The following is a 24985-nucleotide window of genomic DNA, read 5'->3' as shown; positions in this document are numbered from 1 at the left end:
CACTTTGCACTTTAAGTTGGCCAGGGGAGTTTGTCAGGGTTGCACATTAGCACCTTTTATTTTTTATTTTTTTTGTATTAACCAGTTTGAGCCTTTTTTACTGGAACAGTGTAATGATGTCCCCAAGGCTGGTGACAGATTTGTCCCAGCCTTGTAATACATGGATGTCAACGTGTACAGCCAACAACCTTCAGCTACTGCTAGACAAATGTTTGCTCATATTTATGGATAGCTTGGGCTGAAAACGAGTTTTTCCAAATCATATACTGTTAGACCTGGCACCTTGGCGTGAGTCTCCCTTCCACTTTTTGTCGCGGTGCCTCATGTGTTTTTATGGTGTTGGCCGCTCAGAGCACTGTGCCACTGCCAACCAGTGCCACAGTGCAAGTGGTCCCTAGGTAAAATGTATATGTTGGTTGGATTCCATGATTGGCTTATTTGGTTTACTATCAGCCCCCAGTAAAGTGCACCAGGAGTGCCAGGGCGTGTAAATACAAATGCCGCTGGTGGGCTTGCAGCACTGGTTGGGCCACCCACAGAAGCGGCCTGGTAAAATATGTCTAGGTCTGCCATTGCAGAACCTGAGTGCAGTCTGGTACTGACATGCTGACTGGCAAGTGCACCCACTTGCCAGTCCCTAAAACCTTCCCTTAACTTCATGTTAGTCACCCCTATGGTAGGCCCAAGGGCAGGGTGCATTGTAGCATAAGGTAGGACACGCCCTGATGTGTGTGGCATGTCCTAATAGTGATTTACAGCCAATTTCGTTTTTCACTATTGTAAGGCTACCCTGTTCTCATAGGCCAGAATGGGCTGTTAAGATTGTTACATCCTATGATCCTAACAGACCCAGGGAACGTGGTAGAAAATCGAGTTTAGTATGCCTGAACTCCGAATAATAAGGTACATCTTTTAGCAAGGTTTATTTTAATATTCTGTGTTTGCAAATGCCACTTTTAGAAAGTTGGCATTTGCTTGCCTAACCATTTCAGCCCACCTCTGCGTGATGTGTATCTGCTGTCTGGCTTGTGTGAGTGACAGGGCTGGGGAAACCCAGATGGGCAGGGCTAGGTAGCCTGGTGGTGAATAGGAAGATTGACCTATAGATGGGTGGGAGGAGTACACCTGGACTCGGAATAGGGCTGTGCTCTGCCACCACAATGCTGGCTCCGCCCCCTGTGGTGCGTCTGATGGCCCTGCCCTGCACCCTGAAAGAAGAAGCCTGCACCGCATCAACAAAGTGCTCCAGAACTGGACTGAACTAGAAAAGGGCCCCCCTAGCCTGGGAGAACAAAGGATTTGTGGTATAAATGTAGGAGCCCTGCTCCTAAGAAACTAGATCCTGTCCTGCCAAGAAGAAACCTCTGTCCGACGAGGAGGAACTGGGAAAGCTGCATGGAGGAGTACTGTCCCTGACCTGGGGGATTGGCCTGCAGTGGTTGCCTTGATGCTGAAGAAGAAGAAGAAAAGACCAAAGGAACTTTTATTTGACTTGTGCTAAAGATCTCCAAGGGCTTGTGAGTGAGCTTGCCCTCTGAACGAAGTCCCAGGACCAGTGGACTTCACCGCCGTGAGAGAGCACTAGAAAACGGACCGTTTTCCCTGTAATCTTGAAGAGAACTGCTGTGTGTGCTTGCCGATCGAAGTGTACCCCCCTGAAGCTTGTACCCGCTGTCTGGCCCGAACAAAGTGACTGAGGCCCCTTTACGAGCCGTAGCTCGCACCGCAAAGGAAGGTATCGTCCGGCCTGAGCAACGCGACTATCTGGCCCCTACGAGCCGTAGCTCGCAACGTAACGGAAGGACTGTGACCCGTACTGGCTTTTATCCCCCTGCGAGCCGTACTGCCAGCGTACGCTCCTTCCCCCTGCTTTTGGGAAGGCTGCGGCACGTGTGGTGGCCGCGTACGTCTCCCCTGTGCAGAGCGTACGAGTGTTCGTAACCAGCAGCTCGAACTCAAGGTTATCAATCGCACGGTACGGCGCGAACGCCGCAACAAGCTGGAAAGTGCCGTACGTACGCACCGTCCCCTGAGCCTGCACACCCGTAGTACGCAACGCCAGGAAGACACCGCATCGTACATCACGCTGGATGCCCGCGCAGCCTTCGTGTCGACTTCACCAAAGATAAAGGTACTGTGCCCGATCGCACCGTAGGGTGTACGCTCCCTCTTGGAGCGCCTACAGTGCGTAAGAGACCCGTTCCCCTGCAGAGTCTACCGCGTACTGAGAGTACGGCCCGGAACGAAGCGCTCAGACTTTGTAGAACTACGCTAAGCCAAGAACTCTTTTACTAAATAGTATTGTGGGCCTGTGTAAACGTTACTTGGTCTTGTGATAAGTCTGATTCTATAAAAGAAGTATATTTTTGATACACCCAGTGTGGAGTCCATTTGTGGGGGTGTCATTAAGTTATTGTATGTGGTCACCAATGCTTAACCATTACGCCTGAGATAACGCCTTGTCTGCTCGCGCCAAGCTACCTAGAGGGTGAGCAGGGGTTATTGTTAGAGTGTACCCCCTTACCCTGACTAGAGGAAAGGTCCCCTGCGTGACACAAGTGCCTACCTGTGTCAACCAGAGAACCCGGATTCTAACATATACTATGATCTTCGGCCCGCTAAAATCTAAAAAGAAAAGCTATTAGATTAAAGGTAATCAAATGTGCAGAGCCGATACATTTTGCTACCTGGGCATGTTAATAGATACTAAATTGAACTGGCATGCTTTGACTAATGCCCATGTGCCATCTTTTAACAGAGTAGCCTATAGAATAGAGGGGTTCTCTAGGCGGCTTGGCTGTTCCCATAATATGGCAATTATTGACCTTTATAAAGCTAAATGTATTCCGATAGTGAGTTTTGGCTGTGAGATTTGGGGATATAAGGTCTGCAGTTCTATTCAGGTGGCTGAAAACACAGTTTTGAGAAGGGTTTTGAGGCTCCCTAAAGTGTACTATCGGACATTGTTCATGAAGAATTGGGTGTAGGTTAGATTTTAGACTACATTCAAGTCCTCCCTTTATTACTGTGGTCATCGGTCTGGCTCAAAGGGAATTCGCTTTTAACAGAAGGATTTTAAGAGATTGCCTGGGTCTGGATTTCAGGCATCCTATCCCATGGTTGAACTGTATCAGCTTTACTCTGGATGACATTGGCAGACCCGATCTCTGTTCCTACCCACACTGTATCTCTAAATGGGATATCTTGTGGGTTAAACAAGCTTTTTACTGAAAAGTTCAGGTAAAAAGGGCTGCGGGTGCATTGTGTAAAAGCTCCCTCGCGCAATATTTTTTGGTCAAATCCCCCAACAACATTGATTTATTCCTGATGGTTGACATTCCCACCCACCGTAGAAGACTCTTGACTTTGGTCATGCACTGGACAAATATTTTAATTCATGCAAATGAGAGGTGTATATAGTTATACCACCTGGCTCGTGATCATTTATCGAGTTAATAATACATTTCAGCTATTGCTTCATGGTTCCTCCAGTGGAGAGTAAAGTCTGTGGTCACACTCTCGTCAAGACTTCTGCTCTGCTTGGTTACCTATTCGGGAACTGCCAGAGACAGCATATATAATATAGGTCCTCAAGAATAACCAATACGGATATGACTAGAAACATGTTGACTATTCAGGAATTAGGAGCATCACTCCCTTTTTTATAAAAATCCTCCCCTGCTTTTAATTATACCGACTAGGGGTCAGAATAAAAAACGAAAACTACTAGCCAAGTATTTTTAAAAAGACTTCACTCCAGCTCTAATCACAACACACACACCCCACTCCACCTTCTTAGATTATCTTGTTAATCAATGCATAGTCTTTTAAAGTCCTCCAGCGTAGCCCGTAGGTCACAGCACCCCCCCGTTCCGCAGCAGAACGGGATAGACCAAATGATGAAGCATGCCAGCAAGGGTTTTACTAAAACACTTTGTGTTTTTCTCTTAGGGAGATTGAGACTCCTTAGAATTACTGGGTGCTTATTTTATGGTATAATTCTGTTTTGGCGGACAGACCCAGCTCATTCCTCTCACTCACTCTTTATTTTTTGGAACAGCAGAGCAATCTAGCCTGTCAAGCCCTCCAATTCAGCGATATCAGGTCCGTGCCACCACGGTGTACCCCTATTACCTATTCCCCTACTTCAGAGACCAGCTTTCTTGACCAACTAGTTCCTACTACAAACTTGCATACATGCATAGACTGGAGTGTATGTACATCACTCAGTCAGACAGCAGGTCTTCCCCAGTCATTGGTGAACCCATTACCTCATCAGCACTTGCATCATCTTTCCTTCCTGGTGGCAATAGTTAATCAGGTTCCTCCTATTTCTGCAAATACATGGTTTGCTTTGTGTTAAGCTAGCAGTGCACTTCAGCAGCCATAAAACTCCCATGAAAATATTAATACAGACCTAAAGATTTATGTAAGGACTGTGAGCACTCTGTTGTGATTTAGTAAAAACCGTTTTTCAGATCCATTTTGATGGAAATGTTTAGAAGTATTTTAGTTCATCAATGGATTTCTGGTGAGAAAGGAAGTTAATTTGAATACTATTCTTATTGCATTTTCACTGGTGGACACTCGGCCAACATGTGTTTCGTTTGTGCTTCTCTTTAAATGGAGTTCTACCAGGCATTTCCGGCCTCTAATTATCCCCAGTAATTCAATGGAATGAGAAAATGGAGAGTTAATAATTCCAATCAGATGTAGCATTGAAAAATCACTTTGATCAACAGTGGATGGTCGTATCCAATTGTTGTCCTGTGTGAGTCACTGTTTTGCAATACACTCCTACAACATAATAATAACAGGCTGCAAGAAGAGGCATTGTGCCTTCTGTAATATACTGGAAGTAGTAGAAGCTGGTACGCATGACCTTTGCTTAGCATCTGTAGTAAACTGAATTGGAAGCAGCACTTTTTGGAGAGGAGGGATACTTTAAGGAGTCTTAGATGCAGCAGCTTCTGGAGAAAAAAACCCTGGCTTGATGACATCTATAAAGAAGAATACCTCCAACTCTTACCCATAAAAGAGTGCTTGTACTCTATATCTCATGTGGCCTATTTGATGAACTGTCTGCAGAAGACCTAATCACTGCTCCAGGAAGAGGGGAAGGAGGAGTGGCCTTAAACAAATCATTTTTCTCGAATCACTTCATCTGCAACCTAACCACTACTTTGACTGCTTAAAGGGCAAGTTTGATCCAGTCATTTCTTTTGATCTGTTGATTGGCTCACAATACAAAATCCCAGAATCATACAGTCATTGTGTGTTTTCCATTTTTAATACTTGAAATCCACCTTCGTTCTTCTTCTTCTATGACACATTTGAAAAGAGTCATGTGATACTTTAATACGTTATATCAAACAGTCATGCCAAAGTGTCCAAATCTCACTCTCCTGTTATAACAGACATTCAGGACCTGCTGATTTTCAAATGTAACAGTGATGTAGGACAGGTATGCCTGATTCTTTTTCAACAGTTTAGGCAAGAGAAAAACTCTTGAACTCCTTAATGAATCATTTGTCAAACATAGACTTAACTGATTCTAGATGGTAGTCAAAACTGCCTTGTTTGGAATTGATCCCACAGTGGAGATGAAAGCCACCTAAAAACTGCTGGCTCTCCCCTCGTTCTCTATGGTGCTCAGGAATGAGAAAAGCATCTACAGAGAAGAGAATATATAGTGAGAAGAAGCTTCTACAAATGAGAGTATAACTAAGAGAGAAAAAAATCAATCATTTTGAAAATTATTCAAAGAAGCAAAAACACCGGACTAGTGGAAACTCATGGATCAGACTGGATATAATACTAAAGTGGTGTTTAAACAATTTAGAAGATGTATCTTACCAAAATGTCTGATATCTAAGTTGTCCTCTTTCTCTAAACTGACTAAAATATGATCAAAATACTTTGAAGACAAACTAGCCAAGATTGGCCAAAACAATATTGAGTCTTTTGTCTAGGACCATGCTCGCTTACAAGGTCCTATGCCAAGCTTACATACAGTACTGATTAGAGAAAGAGGATCAGTCTTGACTTCCCTGGATCCATTTCTAGCATCTGTCTTCAGATCTGCCTCCACCAGCCATCATAAATATCACAAATCAATCATTTTTCAATTGCTTTGTGCCAGCAGCTCTAAAATACTGATTGATCTACCTTTTATTAAAAATGAATCTTTAGACCCTCATGAATGATCCAATTTTATAAATATTTGCTATCTGCCTGTTCAATCAATCAATCAAATGATCTTTATTCGGATATGTTAAAAACATCCATAAAAGTACATAAAGGTTATTTCATACATTCTCATACAAAAGTGCAAAGTCAATGTGCAAATATGCAAAGGATACTTCTAAAAGCTAACAGGCCAAATCCATTTTGTTCACATCAGAAGCTCAATAAAATACATCTTTAAAATATATAAAAAGATCATCCCAATGAATAGTAAAAAATAAAACATATATTCGACACATATTGTCGTACACCTAATGGGCACAAATGCAACATACAAATAATAAACAAGCTATCAGGCCACATTCATTACAATATGTAAACAGCCGTTATACAGGTATGTAAGATAATAGACATAATTCAAATCGTATTCATTGAGGCACGGGAGCGGACAGCAGTTTGGAGAAAGTGACTGACTCTATAAATTACATCCTCATTGCTTAGTGTCCGCAAAATTCTAAAGGCCTCTTTGAAATCTGTCAGGGCATTGACTTTAAAATAGGGAATGAGAAAATATTTAGTATATTGCCGCAAAACAATGTAAAATGCATCAAACTTTGCTTACCGCCTTGGTTACATGGGCAGGGTAAGTTTCTTAAATTATAGGAGTAACCTAGGGGGAAACAGAGTAAGTTTACCACGCTCCCGTCCCTAAATCTAAACAACAGGCTCCTGTTCCATCTGCCCAGTACCTTACACAAATAACCTTGGGGTTTGTTAGGTGGCCTAGTACAATGTTCTTGTATGTGTAGGTACCCAAGGATGGCTGGCTTTCTAAATTCAACATTTAACCATGCGACATGGGTTAAATCCCTTATCGACGAAACGCGTTGGGAATGGAAGAATGTTTGTGAATAAAGAAGTTTGAAGATTCAATTGAAAATTAAAGGAAGAAGAGAAGCCCACACTAATTTGTTCCTATTTTCATTATTGTTACAAGAGATATTGATTGTTAATTTTCACGTGTGCTTCGACAAGAGAAAATACTTGAATCAATCATCGATTGTTTGTGAGGATTTAGGGTGTCTATCCTAAAGTTGAAAGCACCGTATTGAGAAAGTTCTGGTCTATATGGTTAAAAACTGTGTAAATTTGCAGGTTGCGCGTTCTTTCCCTTAACACCCATCCTATTATTTTTGTACCACATACTCAGCAGGACACACCCTCAACTCCATCTTCACAACAGGAAACTCCATCACCTTCAGCAACACCATCAAACTCCTATGGACTGACCACCGATGCGTCCACTTCACCTTCAGAACACCCACCATCCACAGACCCCAACACCGCTGCCCGAACCCTGCACAGATGGATCTCCGACAGCGCCAACACCATAGCCCCCTCAAGAAAAACAACAACACCCACGCCAAGAAAGCCAGATGGTTTACCACTGAACTTCAAGAGTCAAGACGCACCTGCCGCCGCCTCGAAAAGGGCTGGAGGAACACCAATTCCACAGAAGCACACAACAATTTCAGAGCCGCAACCAACGCCCACCACCAACTCATCAGAATAACGAGGAAAAAAGCGATTGAAGACAGAATCTCCACACACGCACACGAAAGCAAAGAACTCTTCAACATCATCAAGGAGTTCGCCCAACCCACCAGCGAGTCTACTGACATCCCTCCCTCACAAGACCTCTGCGACAAACTCAGCACCTTCTTTCACCTCAAAATCAAGAGCATCTACGGCATCTTCGACGAAGACAACCAACACACTGAACTCCCACCAACCACCACCGACACCCTGAAGCCAGCGATTGACAACTGGACAGCCCTCACCACCAAAAACACACTGAAGACAATGAAGTCAATCAACTCCGTGGCCCCCATGGACCCCTGTCCCCACCACATCTTCAACAGAGCCGCCGACACCATCACACCCTTGCTCCGCCACACCATCAACCGCTCCCTGGCGACCGCCTCGTTCCCCGATGACTGGAAACACGCCGAGGTCAACCCCCCTGAAGAAACCCTCGGCGGACCCCACCGACCTCAATAACTACAGACCCATCTCCCTGCTCCCGTTCCCAGCGAAAGTCATCGAGAAAGCCATCAACAGCCAACTCGTCACATTCATTGAAGAACACATGCTTGACTCCTCCCAATCCGGCTTCAGAATAAACCACAGTACAGAAACCGCCCTCCTCGCCACAACAGACGACATCCGCACCCTACTGGACAAAGGAGAAACTGTAGCCCTCATCCTCCTCGACCTCTCAGCGGTGTTCGACCCAGTCTCCCACCGCACCCTAATATGCAGACTCCACGATGAAAGGATCCAGGACAAGGCCCTCAACTGGATCCGATCCTTCCTCTCCAGCAGAACGCAGCAGGTCAGACTTCCCTCTTTCCTCTCGGACCCTACACCAACCACCTGCGGAGTCCCTCAGGGGTCCTCCCTCAGCCCCACGCTCTTCAACGTCTACATGGCTCCACTCGCCTCCATCGTCAGAACCTATGGACTCAACATTGTGTCATACGCAGACAACACCCAACTCATCCTCTCCCTATCCAACGAACCCAACACCGCCAGACACAACTTTTGAGAAAGCATGGAAGCTGTCGCCAAATGGATGAGAAACAGCTGACTACAACTAAACACCAAGAAACCCGATGCCTGGAATGACATCTGGTGGCCCCCTACCCTCGGAAACCCACCCACCCCCACGGACCACACACGCAACCTAGGAATCATCCTAGACTCAGAGCTCAAAATGGACCGCCAAATCAACTCCGTCTTGTCCTCCTGCTTCCACACCCTTCACCTCCTACGCAAGACCTTCAAATGGATCACCCTCGAACAAAGAAAGACCGTCACTCATGCCCTGGTCACCAGCCGACTCGACTACGGCAACGCACTCTACGCCGAAATAAACACATACCTCACCCACAAGCTACAGAACATCCAGAACGCCGCAGCAAGACTGGTTCTCAACCTGCCAAGACACTGACACATCTCCCAGTACCTGCGTACACTCCACTGGCTCTCCTTCGAGGCTAGAGTCACCTTCAAGATACTCACCCACGCACACAAGGCCCTCCACGACACCGGACCAACATACCTGAATAGCAGACCCAAATTTCACGCACCCCAAAGGACCCTACGATCAGCCCAGCTCTCCTATGCGTGGTCCCCCGCACCAGAAAATCCAGATCGAGAGGCCGCACCTTCTCCTTCCTCGCGGTCAAGGCCTGGAACGACCTTCCGCTCCACCTCAGACTGACAATATCGCTTCCCATCTTCACAAGAAACCTCAAAACCTGGCTCTTCAACAGACCCCCTCCTTGATGGACTGGAACCTGTATCCCCCCACCCCTAGCGCCATGAGACCCTCACAGGTGAGTAGTAGCGCTTAACAAACGATTGATTGATTGATTGATTGATTGATTGATTGATTGATTGATTGATTGATTGATTAAAAGCGAGCAAGCTGACATGCAACTTTAACATGTTGGCGGAGGATTCCTCCAAAAAACTCATTCAAGATATTACTGACAAGATACACAGCATCTGCTTCTTACAGCTTACAAATACCACCCAAAGATGCATACAAAGGATCTCTAATATTCATCGATTACTGAATTTACAATCTCAGGTTACAAACAGCATTCATTGACACACCTTTCAAGGATCCACGTCTCTTTCAATGAGAGCTAAAGTAGCCTACTGCTGCATTCCAGCTTTACTTTCCACAATTATCAACTTCATGAATGCCTTGCTTTTCACTGGGGAAATTTCTCAAAAACATATTCAAGTCTATTTTGGATGGTTACATGTTCCTCCAAAGTCCTAACTTTATCAATATCCTTCCATGTGCCAAACTAGTCCGGAAACATTTTCTGCAGCATTATTTCTCCAGAGCCACCATTTAGTACCATGTAGCTTCAGCCACAACTCTGCCTGCCGGATGTGACAACACCAAAGTATATTAGGCAGCAACTGGCGTGTAGATGTCATTTGTGGGTACTTATTTTACCCCTCTTAAGAGACATTTGGAGATCAGCAGAGAGCGAATAAACGACGGCAACAAATACAGCACATGACTTGTTTGCATAAGTTGGGGTCTTGTTATTTTCAAAACTAACTCATCTTGAAATGAGTATCACAGTGAGGAATCTGCAAGAGCATTGTATTTTCTCGAGAATTATATTAACTGAAGGGAAGTAACTTTTTTTTCTGATGGATATGTCTTTTTAAAGAATCTCCACCTTATGAGTGAGTTCCAAAACAGCAAGTTCAAGCCCTGGCAAGTTCCTAACACTGCATGCCTGAGCTGTGAAGCAGTAAGTTTTGGCCCTCTAGAGGGCCTGTTTTGGCTACTTATAAAATATTCCAGTCAGGATTTGACCTCTGACCTGTTACAGAATACCCATCCTAAACATATAAAAAGTGTGCGGACCACAAAGGATAAAGTTCAAGTGATCACACTTGATCCTAGGCCTGTCTGTAGCATTAGACACCTTGTTGGCTCTCCTAAGACGTTTTTTTCAGAACCAAAAGTATTTTAAGAAATATTGTGATAACAAATAGTATGAGTATCATAAAGCAATAAAAGGTTTGCCTTTTGGTGAAGGCGAAAAACTAAAAAACTGGTTTTCTACAGACTTTTTATTGCAAAGGGAGGGTATAAAAGCAAGATATTAACTTTTAAATCTATTGTATTAGCAACATACCATAAATTGCATTTTTATAGATGTTCAACCCAGTGAGCTGGGCAACATTTCTTAATAATGTTGGTGTGAGCAATTGGGTTGTTGGTTGGGAGGGTAGAATCGATACTCAAGGAACAGCCACAATCTTCAGAGTGAACCACAAAAAGTCAGTAAATTAACCTGTGCTAAACCCTCTCGTAGCTTTGCACAAAGGCATTCAGCTTAACTTATTGGCAATGTGTAAAGTATTTATGCAGCATTTAAATAATAATAAAGTCAAAACAAAACACAGGAAAACTCCCACACTAATATTAAAAAAATATAGTAAATTTTAATAAACTTTTTGACACCAAAATTACAAATATCCAATCAGAACCAGCGTTATGAATTTTTAAATTGTAAAATAATGCCTAAAAGATGAAAGTGCCAACTGCGGACATCTAGTCGCGCACAATTGGGGCAAAGTCAAAAGTTATGGCAACCACAATTGGGTGCGGGTCGGATAGACAAAGTGGATTGGACCCAGTCTCTGCTTATCTTCGGACTTAGAAGGAATTTTTAAGAGAAATGTCTGAGCAGCTAACGTTCAGTGGGGCAAGGCAGCCAGCAATGTCGAAGAGGACGCATCATCACAAAGTTGCAGTGGAACGCAAGTAGAGTCTTTTACGGAAGTGGAATTCCCCAGCGAGGCAAAGCTGCAGGCTGTAGCCGATGAGGGCTTCATGTGGCTGTATACCCCTTCTGCATGGGGCCACTGAACATGACTTGCTGTTGTGGAGAATAACGTAGCGGAAGCTGCCACAAAGCCAGGTCACCTTGGGTGGATTGGTGAACAGCCAGGTCCTGGTCACCTTTCGTTTTTCAGAGCACATTTTGACAGAACATTTTCTAAGTTCTAATTTTTTGATTTGGACTATCTGGACAGCTTTAGGACCACTTTCAAGGGTGCTGGACTGGAGAGGCACCATTTGGAGGGCCAGGACTCACTCAGGCTAGGTCTAGTTACGGGTTCAAGATGGTTGAAGCCTTTTCGGTCCCTAAGGCTCTGATCAGAAGGCCAACAAACTAGCCCATGTATTCACTCTAGAGGCCACTTGTTCAATCAGGAAAGCAGGTTTCAAGCAGCAGCGCAGTCTTCGGAGGCACAGGACAGGCTTCAAGCAGCAGTGAAGTCCTCTTGGTGCTGCAGGGAAAACCTCTGAAGTGCACAGCAAGCTGCAGGCAGCAGAGTCCATCTGCAGGTTCAGAGGTGAACTGAAGAGCGGGTCTAAGGTCCTATTTTTATACCCGATGCCAGCTTTGAAGTGGAAGACGCTTCTGTAGTTTTCCCCACAGATGTGTCTGAATTTCCTGCCTTCCTGTCTTCATCCCAGTCTGTCTGCAGGCAAAATCGGCTAGTGCAAAGTTCTTTGTGTGTGAGCTGAGGCAGGGTCTTAAAAGTGCAAGTAGGGCCGTGCACAGCTCCAAATCCCACCCCCCCATCCTGCCTTGGATGGCTCATCCTGCTAACATCCAGTCCTTCTGTTTTGTGGCTTTCTGGCAGGAATACACATAGGCCAGCTGCCAACTGCACCTACTTAGGTATCAAATGGTTAGGATAGGAAGATGCCAACCTTTTGAAAGTGGCGTTTTCAGAATTGTACTTTAAAATCTGACCTTACCATTAAAGAGGATTTTAAATTACAATTACCCAGACACCAAACATGAAATTTCTACCTACTCCCAAGCAAAGGTTATCACTTATTAACTGTAATAAGGTACTCCAATGTTATCCTATGGGAGATGTAGGCCTCTGTTAGTGATATACAAATTTGTGATTTTGTCAATACCAGGACATGTCAAACTTAAAAGTACATGTCCAACTTTGTAATTACAATGTCTCCTGCCCAATGGGCTGTTTAGGGCTTACCTTATGGGGTGACATATGTAATACAAATTGAGTGGAATCATTTGCCAAGTTGAATTGGCTGATTAAAAAAGCATGCAGGCTGCAATGGATGGCCTGACCCATGTTTTATGGGGCTACTTCCACTTATGTGGGTGGCACAAGGAGTGCTGCAGCCCACAGGTAGCATTTAATTTGCCAGCCCTGGTTATATGGTATACCACTTTACTAGGGACTTTAAAGTAAACTAAAAATGCCAATCATGTATAAGCCATTATTACCATACTTTAAGGCGTGTGCATAAGCAATGTGTCATTCGAAAGCAGTGGTAAAGTGCATAGAGGCCAAAAGAAACGATTTCAACAAAAATAGGAGGGGAGTAGGCAAAAGGTTTGCTGGAAGATCATCCCAGGCTAAAAGGTCTAACAATATGTATAGTGAAATATTACTGATAGCATCTCTCAAACCTTTTTAAAAATGTAACCTCTTAACATACTGCAAGTATCATTCTCCCTTCAAGAATACCGGATTGTGGAGGTATTAAGGGGACAAAGATGGAGTAAATAGAAAAATAAGTCAGAATAATCAACATGACGATAATCGCTAAACAGTTAAAACTCTTCGTCTCACTCTAAAGAGGGAACATTTTCTGCGCTTCCAGTCTTGTACATGACCAAACCGGCAGGGAAATTATTGTGATGTGTTCAGGACAGTGACTGCTCAAGGGTCTTCCAATAATGTGTTCTTAAGCCCCTTCCAGTATGGATCTACCATGTTATTTTTGCATGAACATGTATTACGTTTCACTCAGTAGCTTCGCCTTGCATGGAGCTCCCTTTTGATATAAGGTAACATTAAGATGTGGCACCCCACATGCATTATCCATTTATTCTGCATAGCTGCCACCAATAGGCCCTCTTTCACTCACTCTCTCTCTCTCTCTCTGCCTGTCCTGTTGATGCCACTGTCATCATCAAATTGCTACCACTTTTTTCTTCATTTGCTGGATGTTTGGAAGTTAATCGGAAGACCAAACGCCTGTTGCGTTAAAGATCCTCCACTAGCTTGGTCACTGTTACCAGTACATCTTCTCCTTAAAGGACATGAAGCAGACCTATAGTTCATATCTGAAACCCTCTACTGGCATTCTTCAGGCCTTCCAAATTGTACCATTGGCACACTACCAGAAGTTCATCAACTCTCCAGGGGAGACTTGTATTGTCCCTTGAGTTCTTTTGAGGATGATGGCTTGTTCTATCTTGTCCCCATTCAGGCACCAGCTTCAATTGTTTTAATGAACCCATTTGTTGAATTGTCGGTTTTCCAAACAGTTGTTCCCAGACCTTGCTAAATTTAGGACCTCTGTTGTGGCCTCTAGTAAATATGGATTAACCATATCTGTTTAGACCCTGGTTTTCCTTCTTTAGTCAATTTTAATGTCGCAAAACTAATTCTAGTGCTGAAACCCAATGTAGCGAGCCTTTGTTTCAGGATTGTTTGCCTAATAATTACATCTTACCTCCTCCATGTGAGTATTGCTTGCTGTTGGATCCCTACATGACATTCATTGGCGCCTAGAACTACATGCTTACAATCCGTTAATTATTCATGCTATACTACATAGATTCTCCCTTCTATCCACATGAGTCTTAAGCTTGTGTATCCTAGTCCTCGGTTTGGAAATCCTTAAATGGAGGTCTGATTGCATGACAGGGATGTTTGTCATGGGTATATGTCGTATGCCAAGACATCTATAGTGTGGTATTGTAATGTTGTTTGAGTGCTCGAGCTAGCGCCTGATCTGTGGTGTTAGTGTCAGTTGGAAACCTGGATCAGGGAGAGCGATATGCTGGTGATTGGGCTCTATTACATTTTATACTCTAATAAAACTCTTCTTAATTCATCTGGAGCCATCTCGTTCATTTACGTTGATCACTGTAAAGCACATATTGGAGACTAAATTAGTGACGCAAAATTCAGTGATTTGTGGAGCCATTGTTAGCCGGCTGATTATATTTTGTCATCCGGGCAGTTCGTCAGAAGTTGATAGTACTTTCGTCTCACTGGTAAAACTTGATGTGTGTTGGAACTGCTGGATGTTGGTCTTTTACGTGCCAAAGGAAGTAGGGTTGTAGCAGTCTGTGGCCCACATAAGTCAATGCTGGAGGTGCAAACTGTCTGTTCAACATGCTACCATAATGGTGATGTGTGTGTGTGTGCCATAGTTCTAGTAGCTTTTCTGCAATTGTGTGGTGGAAGTGTCTACACACTTCAAAGGACTTTGGTGGGTATCTGCCTCCTTGGTACATTGTGGTAAGATTATCTGGTAGCTGTTTCGGTTTAAGTAATTTCTGCTTGGCTCAATTTATTTTCAACTATTTTCCAAAGGTGGAAGACTTTTTCCAAGAGCCAATGGACGAACGCCCTCAACTCCATCCAACCCGAGCGTCGATCAAGACATCGCAAACTTCACCACCTGGATCTCCAACAGCGCCGACAGAGTTGCCCCCAGCAAACGCCCTAAACCCAACAGGCCCTCCAGACAAACCAGATGATACTCCCTGTAACTGAGAACTTACAAACACAACTGCAAACAACTGGAAAGGACATGGCACACCATCAAGGAACCCACCGACAGGACCACATTCAAGATTTCACACAGCCAGTACCACAGAATCCTGAAAGACACCAGAAGGAACGTCCTACCCAAGGTCATCGAAGCCAGCTCCAACCACAGAAAAGAACTCTTCAGGATCGTCAAGCAGTTATCCACTCCCTCAGTGACTGAAAACATCATCACCCCCTCTAGGAACTCTGCAATACTCAAGCTGACTTCTTCCACGAAAGGATTTCCACCATATACAGAAGCTTCAAACTCCAACCGACCGCCACACCACCCATATTCTCCTAGACCCCACAGATGCCCACTCCCAAAACAGGTTCACCGTTTGGAACCAGCTCACTACACAGAACACCGCCAACATCATGCATTTCATTCAATCTGGATCTCCCACGGACCCTTGCCCACACCACAGACCATGCCTCGGCAACAGCCCCATCGGTGGCAAGCTCACAGACATCTTCAACACATCCATCACATCAGCCACCTTCCCGGATGACTGGAACCATGTCGTGATCAAACCCCTCCTCAAGAAACCTTCCGCTGACTCCAATGAGCTTAAAAACCTCCAACCAATTACCTTGCTCCCTTTTCCTGCCAAAGTCCTCAAAAAGGCCATCAACTACCAACGCACAGAATACTTGGAGAAGAACGATGTTCTGGACGCATCCCATTCCAGATTCTGCTCCAGTCACAGCACCGAAAACTCCGTGATCGCTGCCACAGACAACATAAGAACCCTCCTGGACACAGAAGACTCAGTCGCCCTGACCATTCTCAACCTATCAGGGGTTTTCGACACTGTCTTCCACCACACCCAAATCAAGAGGCTCCGTCAGATCAGCATCCAAACAATGACCTCAAATGCATCGCATGCTAACTCTCTGGAAGAACTCGAAGGGTCCACCTCCCTCCCTTCACCTCAGCGCCCAAGAACATCATCTGCGACATCCCCCAAAGCTCATTCTTTTGCAACACCTATGTGAACCCCCCCAGCCAGCATTGTCAGAAACCACGTATCGAACATCATCTCCTACACGAATATCACCCAGTTCATTCTTTCGCTTTCCAAACAACTCCCCACCACAAAGGCCAAATTCCACACCTGGGAGCCCCCCTCATCCAAGGACCAAGCATGGAACCTCGGCATCATCCTGGACAGCAAACTCACCAAGAAGAGCCAGGTCAACGCAGTCTCTGCTGCCTGCCTTCTTACCTTTCGCATGCTTCGTAACATCTTCAAGTGGCTCCCTATATCCACCAGACATACTGTCACTCAAGCCCTCGTCACCAGCCGCCTGGACTATGGCAATGCTCCTTCAGATCATCCAGAACTCAGTGGACAGGCTCTTCCTCGACCTCCCCTACCTACATCACCCCCACCTGAAGAAACTCCACTGGCTCCCCATACACAAGAGATGCCAATTCAAGATCCTGACACACACCAACAAAGCCCTTCACAACCAAGGGCCAGCATACACCAATCATCACCTGAGGTTCCATAGACTCTCCAGACTCCTGTGCTCCGCGTCCTCTCTGGCTCACACCCCCTACATCCACTGCAGCAACAGTGAAGGTTGTTCCTCCTCCTACCACGCAGCAAAATCCTGGAACAGCATCCCTATCCACCAGAAAACCTCTCCCTCACTCCAGAAGTTCAGAAGGAGACTTAAGACCTGGCTTTTCGACTGAAACCTCAAAGCAAGCTGGGTCCAGCGCCTGGATACCCTAATGTGTGATTAGCGCGCTGTATAAATCCTGATTGAATATTGAAAATATCTGCATTGGGTTTTTTGGGGGGTTTTTAGGCCTCATTCGCCATTAGATGTACCAAGAGCCATTTCGGTTTCTCTGTGGCCCCCCACTCGAGATCGGCACCGACATGAGAGCTCTATATCTAGATGGATGGACTTTACACTGAGCCTCTCTTTCTCATATTTGGTCTGAACTGTTCCTCTCTCTGGGCGGCCCCCAGAGCAGACCAGAGGGGTAAAGTATCCCAATGTAAAGGCATAATCATTGGACTGTTATAGCCTTAGTATTATGAGTATCGAGCCAATTTGCACAGGGCAGCCAAAAATGTATTTTCTTACTTTCCTTTTTCGATGCTGACCTGTCTAGCTTCATCGTGTATTTAATAGAAGTTATCCAATCTATAAATGTCGGAGGAGTGTTTTTAATCCAACATTTGCAAACTTCTCTCCTTGCCAGTAAGATTAAATAAAAACCTAATTTTATTTCCTCTAGTGATAGTAACTCAGAATTTGGAAAAACCACAAAAAACACCAGGATTATGCTCATCTGAATATTAAAACCAAATATGGCTTACATACCTCTGATTTCAGAGACCCAGAAGTGGTGTAACAATGGACAGCTTAAAAACATGTGCTCATCATCCACTTTTTCCTGTTGACATTTCGGACACCGCAGAATAGCACCCTTCGCAAATTTGGAGAGTTTTAAAGGAGACCAGTATACCCTGTGGAGATAAAAAATGTGATTTCTCCTCAGGTTTGAAGTTTGAAATGTGGAGTGAAAAAGATTATAAGATACTTGCCATATTTCTTCCGTGCTGGATACCGGCAAGCGCTCCCCCCACAGCTGCGATGGAAGATTGAAGTCGCCGTCTGCCAGGTCTAATAGGAGCCAATATAAATTCGCCACCTCTTTCTTCTTTCCAATTTTCTTCCTCAGAGTTGTCTCCAGCTCGTTAGAGAATCCAACAATCGTACCAACCGCCAGACTCCAGCTCTTTATTTGCAAGTATTTGAACTTTAATATTTCATTGTTTGTAATGTTTCTCAAGTTGTCCCATGACATCAGGGCGCCCTCTGGTATGAGTTGCGCCCAACGTAATATCCCAGCTGTTTTAAACGGGGTTACTAAAGAGTCTCTGGTCCATTCGGGGGAGCCTGGGGCATCCCAAATAGGCACTATAATAGCTAATTTTCAATAGCTTTCTGATCTTAAACCAAGTGGAGGCTAGTCCGTTTAGGGACTTTAGTCGTACTTTTTTGAAGAATCTCGGGTCTCCGAATTTGTATATAAAAGCTTGGTCTCCTCATTTTAGATCTAACATTACTTTGAACATTCTCCCGATGTCTCAGCTGTCTTTTGTTGCGCCCACCACTATCGCTGTATATACCACCTCACGTGTCACTTGCGCCGTCACAAAACTTCACGAGTACTTGTGGACAGTTTTTTGTAGGTTACATGTCATTCAATGTAACGCAGTGCTACCGTCCCATGTGCTTGTATATATGAAGTTTAATATGTTCAACATGTTTATCGATTGAAATACAATTTACGTTTACAAGAAAATGTCTCCCTGATTTTCTCCCCCTTTGGATTTAATTGATTGCAATTATTTGTGCCACATGTACTTGTACGTAAAATAATACCCTTGTTTAAGACACTGTTGTTTGTTACAGCTCACTAGCCTTTGACATGTATGTGAGGTGAAAAGGGTATAGATTCATCATCCTCAAGCTTAATTTGTATTCTCTCAAATTAATAGGAATGTAATTTTGAAATTTGTTTATATTTCTGTTGGCATGAACGCATGGTGTGATTGCTTGTCACGTTTTCCTTACGCAGGATGAGTGGGAAGCTGCTTGTTCACTCGATCATAAATGTGTTGTATCTATGATTGATGTTGTTAAACACTGTCAAGGCTGCATTTCTGAAAAAGGTGTGAATTGATGTTTGTGAGAAGGCTTTTATTTTGAGGTTAGTGTTTCAGTACTCGCAAGATGGCTGGCCATCTGTTAAACAACTTAAGGGAAATCTTTTACATTTCTGTTCAGTATTTGTTTGGTATTTGTAACTACATTGCTGATGATTTTTATCAATTTTCATTAACTTTGAGTTAAGGGGGGAGATGTTGTATGCTATGACATTTGTAGTGTGGTATCGGAATGTTGTTTGAGGGTGCAAGCCAGCTCCTGCTTTGTTGTTCCAGATCTCTAGTGTCGGTGTCAGTTCGAGGTCTAGAATTGAGAAAGTGACACACACGATGGCAATTAGGTTCCATTACATTACATTTTATCTTAGAATAAAACTCCTCAATTCATGCAGAGCCATCTTGTTCATTTACGTGGATTACTACATACCAAAGTACATCATGGGGAGCGTGGTTAGCAGTCTTGGTTTAATGCTTGCTAAAAAGGTTTCTTGGGCATGTCACTAGAGGACAACAAGTTCTTAAACACTCGATCGAAGATGAGAACATCTCATTAGAAGAACTGTTGAAACTGCATTTGTAACGAGGTCTCATATACACACAATTTGACAGAGTGAATATTCATGAAGAAAATGTTTAAATCATACCGCTACGTGAATAAACTACAATTCATGCGTAGCATTGCCTCGGAAAGTCTATCTCATGACAAATTTTAGCCTTTTTGAATGTACCTTTTATTTTTGTGCGCTGTGAACATGTTTTTGCTGTTATCCTTTGAAATCGAGGGTACAATATTAAAACAACGACATCTCTATCATTTCTTTCAGTTTTCTGGCATTTAACGTGGATAAAATTGGAAATTTGACATTCCTTTTGAAAGCAGTCAGTTTTCGGGAAAGAGTGCTACAAAGAGGTTTAGCGGCCAGACTTTATAATAAGGTAATGTAAAACCATGGATTGCCCAACATCATAGTAAATGACGAGCTTAAAAAGTTCTGAAAATTTAAGCGTTACTCTGTAATAATTCTTGCTACAATCTCTTTGGAGGGTCTGACATCTAGAATCTTGAAGTATAAAAAAACCCATTAAAAATACATTCAGGTGACCATTGTGAAATGGTTTCTGTAGTTTGTCATTGTTTCACCATTCCAAGATTGCCAAAATATTGGTTCAAAATGTGGCAGCATGCTGGAACTTTAAAACAATGTACATGTTGTACAATACCATTACCAATACCTTTGTACAATACCATTGAGAGATGGCTGCCCTGTTTAATTGTATTGCAAATATATGCCCGCCATGTTTAGGCTGTAACATGTATCCTTTTTTCTTGTTTTATATTTTACTTTTATCTAACATACTTGGTTGAGTTTGTGTGTTTGTGGTTTTGGAAGTGGTTGAATGGAAGAATGAGTCAGTGGGTGAATAAGTGGATGCCTGACCCCAAGTCAAAGAGGAAGATCGGTGCAGAGACAGAATATCAAGTCAAAAATATCGATTTGCACAGATATCGAGTCATAAATATCGTGGGTCAGGAATATGGACAGACAAATTCTCGTGGTCAAGAATATTGGTTTTAGGTAAGTAATATCGATCTTAAAAATATCAAAGTGTTTCATATCGTTTGCAAAAATATAGTTAAACATATCGTTTTTTTTTTAATGTTATGTTTTTTAGTATATATTTTATATGTATGTGATGTATTTTTTTGTATAAGAATTGTTTGTATTTTTATTATATGTGTTAAAATTTAAGTAGTTATTAATTTTTTTTTATTTCAACTGTGCGTTTTTAGTTCCGTAGCGGGTTGTGGGTTTATAGGGGGATAGGGTGGGAAGTAATTTAATTATATAAAATGTATTGATTATTTTTAGTAGTTATTAATTTTTTTTATTTGAATTTTTTGTTTTTAGTTCCATAGTGCGTTGTAGGTTTATAGAGGAGTAGGTTGGGAAGTAATTTATTTATATAAAATGTATTGATTATTTTTTGTAGTTATGATTTTTGTTTTATTTGAATTTCGCGTTTTTAGGTCTGTAGCGTGTTGTGGGCTTATAGGGGAATAGGGTGGGAAGTAATTTAATTATATTAAGGTAATTGAATATTTTTTTATTTATTTATATTTGTTTAATTGAGATGTTATAATGTTAAATGTGTAAAGTAATTTATTATGAATTAATTAATAATTTGTTGTTAATTCATTTTAATTAATTACTTGGCAATTAATTATGGTAATTGTGTAATTCATTTTAGGCGTGTGTTGTGGTGTTTATAGATGTAAATGGTGGGAAGGGTGAGAAGTAATTTATTTTTAATTGATGAATTTATAATAAGTTGTTAATTCAAATTTATTTATTGATTTATTTTATATATTTGTAGCTTTTTGTTATATGTAATTAATATTATAATATGTGTTCTTTTTATATGTTTAATATATTTAATCTTATATTTTTAAGTATTGTTTATTTTTATGATTTTTTTTTATTGTTTAAATGTTATTATTAATTTTTGTTTCTCTGCTATCCAACAATTTCTCTAATGTTGCCCTCACTGTATTGGGAATAGTAATTTTTACCCCTCCACTAGCCAGCATTTTCCCTACTGTTGCTCTCAGTGGAGTGGGAATAGTAATTTTTACCCCTCCGCTATCCAAAACTTTCCCTACTATTTTTTTTATTGTTTAAATGTTATTATTAATTTTTGCCCCTCTGCTATCCAACACATTCCCTACTTTTGCACTCACTGGAGTGGGAATAGTAAATGTAATTATTCCGCTATCCAACATTTCCCTACTGTTGCATTTATTGTATTGAGAAACTTAAGTTTTTATTTTTGTACATAACTTAGGGCCATATGTAGGTAGCCTAATACCGGTCGGTAACGGCCGATTTTCGGTAAATATCCCGTTACCGACCGGTATTTAGGCTTGTGCTATGTAGGGGGAACATTTCAGGATTCGGTAATTTACCGAATCGGTAAAATTACCGAATCGGTAATTTTACCGATTCGGTAAATACCGAATCCTGAAATGAGATGTAGGTGACACTCAAATGAGTCATGTGTAGGGAAAATAATTTGGTATTTAGCACCAAATATATGTTGGTGCTAAATACCGAATTCATTGCAAAAAGCAATATTTTACTGGACTAACAGTGCCATGTGGCAGACATACATGCCCTTAGGGCATGTATGTGCGCCACATGTGCACACATGCAGGAATCAGGGGTGCAACAGGGTGTCAATGTGACACCCTGCCACCCTTGAATGTGCTCCCCCCATTACCGAATCGGTATTTACCGATTCGGTAATGAGGCATACCTTCCCATTGATTCCTATGGGCCTCCAGGCCCATAGGAATCAATGGGAAGGTATGCCTCATTACCGAATCGGTAAATACCGATTCGGTAATTACCGAATTTCTCCGATTCGGTAATATTTACCGAATGATTACCTACATACGAGTTACCACTTCTTAAATACCGAATCGGTAAAGTTCGGTATTTAAGAAGTGGTAACTTGTATGCTACCTACATATGGCCCTTAATGTTTTAATTTATTATAGATGTTTTTTATTATTGATATATATATTCTTTTTATATAATTTTAAAGTTTAAAAATTAAATAAAGATAATAGTTAATAAAATATTTTAAAGTATGTATATGTATACATTATTATGTTTGTGTGTTAATATTTTTTAATTTTGTTTATTTTTTATATTCACTTAAAATTTATTTTACATTTTATAAATTTTGTTAAAAAATAATATTAATATTTAATATATTTAATATATTTTTTTATTTTATATATATTTTCAAATCAATATTTTTTACATTCATATTTTTTACTTCGATATTTTTGATTCAATATTTTTGTGCTTATCTGTTAAGGTATGGGAGTCGATATTTTTGTGGTAGATATTTTTTTTCGATATTTACAACATCAATGTTTTTAGCATTGATATTCTATCAGTGAACCAGGAAGATCATTATGGAGTCATTCTGAAATAATCTGATTACTCTAGCTGTGCTATTACTGTAATTATATGCTAAGTCATCCAAAACCTTCTTGAAGTATGTTTGTAGGGCAAAATATTTAAATTAGATGACTCTAGAGTAATCTCAGTAACTATTCCAGGATGATCTTGTGATTATTGCAGTGGAAAACATCTGATGATCATTTACTATTGCAGGTTGAGCCCATGATGACTTCAGAATGAGGCTGTATTATTCCATAGTGATCCCATGACAGCTTCAGGATGAGGATATAATAACCCAGGATGATCCCACAATGACTTCTGGCTGAAGCTTTTTTACTCCAGGATGATTTTAAGATTGGAATGTATTACTCTGGTGATCCCTTAGTTATAAATGGTCAAAGGTATTTGAGAAAATTAAGAAAGAAGCCTTTTTTCTTCTGTTCTACCTAGGGAACAGATCATGGCTTCATGTACCTCCAATGACTGTTTTATAGGTGAGCCAATAAACAAAGGCTGGATTCCTTGTTCAAACACATGAAAACTGCTAGCAAAACTATCCTGATGGCATGGACTACCCACTGGTTTTCTGAATTGTTTTGAGCATTCAGACACGAGTGGCTAACCCCAGAGACCCATTCTGATTGGTTGTGAAGGACAATCGGTGGTTAGACCCGTGGTATTGGCTTCTGGGAAGCCATTTGCTCTAGTTCTGCTCCCTACACATCCAATCTTATAATGTATGTGACTACATGAATGGGCCGTTAATCTCTTAGCAGTTCATAGATCACTAGAGAACACGGTTGACTGTTCAACATATCTGTTTGTGGTAAACTGAACTTGGTCCAGTAAAGGACAGATTAACATGAGCGGTCACTGCCCTTAACAGAGAAAAGTTATGAAGCCCATCCCATAAGCACACCAGGATGTTACTCCAGGATGATTTCAAGATTACTACTTCAAGTGTTCCTATATTTGACACCTTTGATGTAGCACTGGTGAGTGGGGAACCAACAAGTTATCAATACCGTTATTGCACTCTTTTCAATCCTGAGTCTCTTCTACTCTCCCATTTTGGTGTTGGTCACTCCTATCAAACAGTTTTGTTGAGGCAGATGTAAATGAGTGACTGGAAGTACTGATGTACTTACCAAGTGCAGGATTTGTCTTTGAGACTGTAGGAGAGACATGTTGTGATGAGCTATTGTTGGATGTCTGAGCGAGCCTAAAAGGACCGCATAACAAGAGGCCCATAAACTCCGACGAGGCAAGTAACAGCTGTTACCAGCTCCATCAGAATTAAACAATATTTTCTTTTACACTGAAGTTTCAACTGCTTAAATTAGGTGAAATAGCTCTGTGTACATCTGTGGGAAGATGATGAATTACCCATCCGATCCAACTTATAATGAGTATGAAACTCCCTCGCTGTCCTCCCCCCCCCGTACTTATTGGTACAGATAGAAAAAATCAGACCCATTTTTCAGGCCCCAGTAGTCTTCAGAGGCGCAGACTTCTGTGCTGAAATTAAGATGTGGTGTGATTGAGAAATTCCATAGATGTCAATGGCAAGTGATGAGTTTTTGGTCTAGTGGCTGTGAGCAGAAGAGTAACTTACAGAGCGCGGTATGATCAAATATGTTGTGAGTGGCCGTTAAACTTGAGTGGAGAAAAGTGTTTTGTGTTGCCTTGAGTTATTTGGGCTGATTATGAAAAACAGGGCAGTATATGTGACTGTAGCTGAGCGATAGAAAAAATTACATAAGTGAATAGTGAGTGAGTTAAAAAATAATTTTTCATGATTGATACTGTAGGAAGTGGTTGATGTGCTGTGAGTGGATAATGATTTGCAGCGTTATTGGCTGAATATGAGGATATGGTTTATGTGGGTGAACGAAAGTACGTTTGGACCTACTGGACTTA

The 24985-nt window shown here is 42.0% G+C and overlaps 1 protein-coding gene across 1 annotated transcript in view; it reads left to right on the top strand.

Moving 5' to 3' along the window:
* Positions 1–24985, top strand: part of ACOXL (acyl-CoA oxidase like) — a 1019872-nt gene that overhangs the window by 654546 nt on the left and 340341 nt on the right. Inside the window, exon 15 of the mRNA XM_085611811.1 lies at positions 19916–20027. Coding sequence (XP_085467937.1) covers positions 19916–20027 — 112 coding nt within the window. The remainder of the gene's footprint in view (positions 1–19915; positions 20028–24985) is intronic.

This window comes from Triturus cristatus, chromosome 6 (assembly GCF_964204655.1).
Source record: "Triturus cristatus chromosome 6, aTriCri1.1, whole genome shotgun sequence".
Lineage (NCBI taxonomy): Eukaryota > Metazoa > Chordata > Amphibia > Caudata > Salamandridae > Triturus > Triturus cristatus.
Note: the sequence above shows the minus strand (reverse complement) of the source record. Positions and strands in the feature narration are given on the sequence as shown.